The sequence below is a fragment of the Salmo salar genome, chromosome 19 (genome assembly GCF_965601325.2).
Source record: "Salmo salar chromosome 19, fSalSal1, whole genome shotgun sequence".
Classification (NCBI taxonomy): Eukaryota; Metazoa; Chordata; class Actinopteri; order Salmoniformes; family Salmonidae; genus Salmo; species Salmo salar.
In genome coordinates, this window is record NC_138309.1 from 58,116,630 (window position 1) to 58,122,737 (window position 6,108).

Consider the following 6,108-nt stretch of genomic DNA (forward strand, 5'->3'; position numbering starts at 1 on the left):
TAGGCAAGTCAGTTAAGAACAAATTCTTATATTCAATGACGGCCTAGGAACAGTGGGTTTAACTGCCTTGTTCAGGGGCAGAACGACAGATATGATTGGATCATTGATATCCTTATGTTTGCAACAATGTTTTTCCAGTTTCCATCCCTGGGTCGCTCCTCTTTTCAGTTTGGTGCAGCTAGCGACTGGAACGAGCTGCAAAAAACACTCAAACTGGACTATTTTATCTCCATCTCTTCATTCAAAGACTCAATTAGGGACACTCTTACTGACAGTTGAAAAGACCTCAACAAAAAATAAATGTTCATTCAACTTTTGAATTAATAGCCTGTCCACAGAGAAATAGTCAGAGGGGTCAGAGGGGAAATCACAGACAAGGAATTAATTCCCAGGCCTGCTTTGCAAGTTTGTATAACATTCAACATGACTTGGGAAATATTTGCTTACAGTAAACTATGACCATATTGGGCCACTTGGTGATGTAGATCATGTTTGAGTAGATTCATCAATGCTGGTAGGCTATTAAATAATACATTCATTGTTTCATTCCAAAGTCCTGCGCTGAGCCCATGACTGCGCCCTGATTAATATCTGCTCAAGACAGAAATTAAACCTGAGGGTACAACGCCCTCTGTTGGTAGACGTCACCCAATCCGGAACTAAAATATTTACCTATTAGAATCAGTCCTAAGTATGGTACAATTCGATTGGTTTATGAGAGTTCGCTTTCCTACCATCACGTTTTTCTATTGGTCCTTCGTCTGGTAACGTGTCGTTTTGGGTGTAAATAGTGGAATAGCAGATTGACTTGAAGAAGTCGCAGAAATATAACTGCAATGTGCCAAGAATAATACAAATCCAACAATTTCATGAACAGTTGAAGAGGCGATGGAGGTACATGTATGCATATATGTTGTTTTTCTTCAGAACAATGGTTTGAATAGCTGGTTTGAAGACTGTTCAGATTGGCCTGCATGGTCTCTAGTTACTTCTGCTGAACTGTCGACCAGTAAATATTTAGATGAATTGCTCTCCATTATCTTGTTCTCGCAGATTAATTCGTGCACGGTAGTGTCAGTAATTTACACGAACCCGCTACAATATATCCATCCATGTATTGATAACAAGCTATCTAGCTTGTCAATGCTCACAGATTGTCAAAAGCACTCCTTTCCATCCATATGCGGTTGTTTATATCTAGACTTTCACTTTGACCTTTCCTATGCTGCCACTGTTCACGTGATAATTTAGGAACTACAATTCTCCTTTCTTAAATGGAGCTGTTCAAGTAACGTTATTAGGCTAACATTTAACCTCATCTTCTCAACAGAATCTTCAAAATCTTCCTATTGACATACAGACTAGTAAGCTTTTAGGTAAGATTGGATATAGTAATGAATGGGACATTTTTCTACGAGTCTTTGGATTTCAGTAGTGGTACATTAACCAGCTATCCCCTGTAGACTGGCTGGTGGACCGACGACACTGCAGTCTGAAATGGCAGAGTGCTGTAATGAGCATCCGGGAGAAGATCAACGCTGCGATGCAGGACATGCCAGAGAACGAGGAGATCAAGGAGCTTCTCTCAGGGTCCTGTAAGTCCCTCACTCTCATGACTGCTCCACAGCGACTATTCAGATAAACGCAGATGTCTGGTACTTGCCATTGACATACCAAAATATAATAGTGCTGTTTGTTATTGCAGACATCCACTACTTCCACTGCTTGAGGATAGTGGACATCCTGAGGGGGACTGAGGCCTCTTCCAAAAACATCTTTGGAAGATACTCCTCTCAGAGGATGAAGGTGAAGTGACATACAATGTCTGACAGATGTTTTTGTCATCGTTTATCCCCCAAGTAGCCATCTACAAACCAGTGTTCTCTGTTTTGTTGCTGCAGGACTGGCAAGAAATAGTGTCCCTCTATGAGGCAGACAATGTTTACTTGGGTAAGTGTGAGATGAAATAGTGGGGATCCACAGGGTGTGCAGGCTTTTCAGCTAATCAAGGATTGAATGATTTGTAGTTTAGTGGAATTGAGTTTTTTTCGTAACACTGGGTTGGCATGAAAGCCTCAGTACCCTGTGGGTCCATGCTCAAGACCGAGATGGAGGAACACTGATGGAGGATGTATGAACTAAGATTTGAATATAGACTGGTGAGACTTGAGTGTGACTGAGTATTGACTCTTCCCTGTTGTGTGACGCAGCGGAGGTGGCCAGCTTGTTGAGCCGCACTGTGAGCTATGAGGGTCCGGCCCTGAGGAAGCAGGTAGCCAAGGCCCAGCAGCTTCAGCAGGAGTTGAGCCGGAGAGAGACTGAGTGCCAGAGCTCTGCCGCGGACCTGAGGGAGCGCTTCTACGCAGGCTGCAAGCAGTACGGAATCATGGTGAGGACACACTGAGTGAAATGCTGTGGTATGCATGTGGTGAAAACAGAGGTACAGCATATGCACAGTGTAACGCTGATGCATAGGTACACTGATCCATAGCTGAAGGCAAGGGTACAGTGTGATATTCTGTATTTAAAATGGTACACTTTCCCTGTGCCTGGCTGACACAATTTATTTCTCTCCCAGGGGGAAAATGTGGCTCGGGAGCTGCAGGCTCTGGTGAAGGATCTACCAACGACTCTTGGGGAAGTGGGGAGGGATACAGCCAAGCTAGAGGAGCAAATTCAACTTTACACAGCCTTCACAAACTTTCTCTGTGACTGGTGAGTGTGAAATCCCTTCCAGATTCTGTGGAAAACACAGGACCTTGCTGGGTATGTCTTTTTGAATGGCATCAGTTGTTGAGTAGTGTGTCGTCCTGCCACAGGGATGAGCCAGTGCTGCCCATGCTGACTTTTGCCCAAAAGAGAGGTAACCCCACGTTCTATGAGTGGCGAACTGGAAAAGCACCAGCGGTCATCGAGAGGCCTATAATGGAAGAGGCGCCCCCTGATACGGTCACGGAGGAAACGGTTTGTTGATCTTACACACTCTCTATCATTCTAAGTTGGTCTAAATGATGACAGTGTCCGGGCTGCATCTTGAAACTAGTGTGAAATACTTTTAGGGCATTTGAAAATATCCTCTTAACTTTAAATTCACACACAATTCATCGTTATAGTAAGATGTCATGCTGACGGTGTGTGTCTGTATCTATGTCCATTCAGATTGACTGGGGTGACCTGGGGTGTGGGACAGGGGCAGAAGGGACACAGGATGTGATCACGGTGGAGGATGGAGGAGTGGACTGGGGCATCAGCCTGGAGCCTGGCTCTGAGGTAAGAGTTAAGAGAACATACATTTTGTTCTTCATACATTTCTGTATGAACATTTTAGTGTTTGCCATGAATCTTACTTTCTATTTTCTTACTTACTTTCTAATCCTCTTTGTGGCTTGAGGCACATAAGGCATCAATAAGATGCCTTTTATCTCTTAATGTGTTTTTTTCCCCCATAGGACACAGATGCAGGTGTCATTGATTGGGGAGCGAGTGAAACCCCTATAGAAATTGAGATCTTAGATATGGGCACGGACTGTGAGTATTCTTACCTTTTTATACGTGTAGCTGTAGACACCAAAAAAAGTTGCATAAATTCTACTGCGCAATTTATCTTCCGCATGGTAGCAGCACATTAAGAATGTGAAATGTGACCGTAAACTATGGTCGTGTGACCAGGTCCTGAGGGTGTGGCCAAGGGGGAGGATGCTCTGTCTATATTGGAGACCCCACAGACCCGCAGCCAGTACATCGACGAGCTGATGGAGGTAGGTAACCAGCCGGCTCTAATGCACAACCCTCTGGTGTTGTATGACAACTCTATGGAAAGATTTTGACAAGGCAGTCTCACTGTAATTGTGCATTTATCAGATTATGCTTTGAAATGCGTGGTATTGAAGTGCGTAGGATTACCTTTTTCCGTCGTAAGATTGCAATGTACATGGCGAGTTGGTCTTAGCGCACCATTGTTTACTGACTGGAGATGAGAGCGCAGACTGAGCCAGTGTGGTTGTGTGTTGGGCAGTTGGAGGTATTCCTGACCCAGCGGCTGAGTGAGATGGGAGAGGAGGGCAATGTGGTGGCCATGTGTCAGTTCCAGCTGGCCCCCTCCATCATCCAGGGGCAGACCTGCCAGCGCATCCAGGAGATGCTGGCTGAGGTGCGCCACCTGCTGGACCGGCTGACCAACCTACGGATGCAGCACCTCTTCATGATCCAGGCCTCGCCACGGTGAGTCTTCGTCACAACACAACAACTGTCAGCTTCATCAGTAGTCATCTCTATCATCTTCTCAGACCTCTACAACAACCAGTATTGCCATTAGCTGGTTCCTTGTAAAGGGTATTCAGGGGAACTCCCCATGCTGAGACGGTGTGTGTGTCCCAGGTACGTGGAGCGTGTCTCGGAGGTCCTGAGGCAGAAGCTGAAGCAGGCAGACATCCTCGTGCTGAAGCGGGCCACACTGGCCGAGAAGAGACAGGAAGCTCTGGAAGAGCAGGCCACCCTGGAGCCCCGCATCGACCTGCTGGCTCAGCGCACCCACCAACTCCACAAACTGGTACTGTCCATCTGTCTCTCTCTCGTATGTCTCTGTCTGGTAGATTACAATGACGACGGGCAAGTGTGGGACTCACCTGACCTGTGACTTGTGTTGTGTTTTACAGATTGAAGCGGACATTTCAAAACGCTACAACAACCGGCCTGTCAACCTAATGGGAGTCAATGTGTAGCTGATGTAGTTCACCCAGATTTGTATCATCGTCGTAGCGCCCTAGAAAAAATAAATGTTTGATTTGATGTAAAGGTGTGTTGTTATGAATACTTTTTTCATTATCTGCTGTAAACAACTCTTCAAATAATATACGGGCATTGTTGTACCTGTTTTTAAACAGCTCCTAATGTTGCTAGGCAAGATAGATAGTAGATGTGAAACAGAAATAAGAACACAGTCAGGAGTGAGTATACACATTCTGCACTTGAATGAGACGCACAATGCCAACTCCCCCTAACGTTACACAATTCTTGGTCTAAACCTCAACTTTCTCCTTGAGCTCTTTGTTACCGCAGCCTAAGATTCTAACATGGTGTGTTCTCCTTTTCACCCCTGGGCAGCTAGCTGCATAATCACACTCCCAAAACTCATGACGATCGCAAGATTGAGAGGCTAATGGCCAGTATCATTGAATCTCAACAGATGGATAAAAGGGAGGGAGAGGAGGGTAGATGGTTTACATGGGACTAATAACACATTATTCTGTGAAGCTGCCTTAGAGGGGTTTCTTTTGAAATCACACAAAGCACACCACTTATGGATAACGCTGAGGCTGAGTCAGTATTGTTGAAATGATCTGCACTGTATCCCAATATCGATGCATGTTATTGTCATGCAAATACCCTAGATGATGATGGTGGTGATAAGCAGTGTGTACAGTTCCCCAGAAAAATCCAATGGAGACGAGAATTGAACATTTATCAAACCAATCCCACATTAGAACAATATCTCAATTTCATGGAAATATGTTAGAAGTTTCTCATTAGTTAGCTAGTCAAGTTTGATTATTTTATAGAAATCAATTTTAATCAGCCTCCACAACAATGTTAAGGACCCTGGGACTGAACACCTCCCGCTGCAACTGGATGCTGGACTTCCTGACGGGCCGACCCCAGGTGATGACGGTAGGAAATAACATATCCTCCACGTGGCCACGCACGACTCCAACACCATTAAGTTTGCTTACGACACGACGGTGGGAGGCCTGGTCACCGACAACAATGAAACAGCCTATAGGGAGGAGGTCAAAGACCTGGCAGTGTGGTGCCAGGACAACAACCTCAATGTCAGAAAGACAAAGGAGCTGATCGTGTACTACAGGAAGCGGAGGGTTGAGCACGCCCTCATTCGAAACGACGGGGCTGTAGTGGAGCGGGACAATAGCTTCAAGTTCACTAAAGATCTATCATGATCCACACACACCAACACAGTTGTGAAGAGGGCACGACAACGCCTCTTCCCCCTGTGGAGGCTGAAAAGATTTGGCAAGATTTGGCATCTACAGCTGTACCATTGAGAACATATTGACCGACTCCATCACCACTTGGTAAGGCAACTGCTTGGCA

The 6,108-nt window shown here is 45.4% G+C and overlaps 1 protein-coding gene across 1 annotated transcript; it reads left to right on the plus strand.

Annotated features, from left to right (window-relative positions):
• The first annotated feature begins 797 nt into the window (after window positions 1–797).
• Window positions 798–4,788, plus strand: cdk5rap3 (CDK5 regulatory subunit associated protein 3). Its single transcript, NM_001139615.1, has 14 exons — window positions 798–894; window positions 1,331–1,376; window positions 1,464–1,595; window positions 1,706–1,806; window positions 1,902–1,950; window positions 2,211–2,389; window positions 2,579–2,715; window positions 2,820–2,964; window positions 3,160–3,270; window positions 3,450–3,528; window positions 3,670–3,758; window positions 4,016–4,221; window positions 4,378–4,549; window positions 4,656–4,788. The coding sequence occupies exons 1-14, from the start codon at window positions 889–891 to the stop codon at window positions 4,719–4,721; spliced, it is 1,518 nt and encodes a 505-aa protein (NP_001133087.1). The 5' UTR covers window positions 798–888; the 3' UTR covers window positions 4,722–4,788.
• The last annotated feature ends 1,320 nt before the right edge of the window (window positions 4,789–6,108 follow it).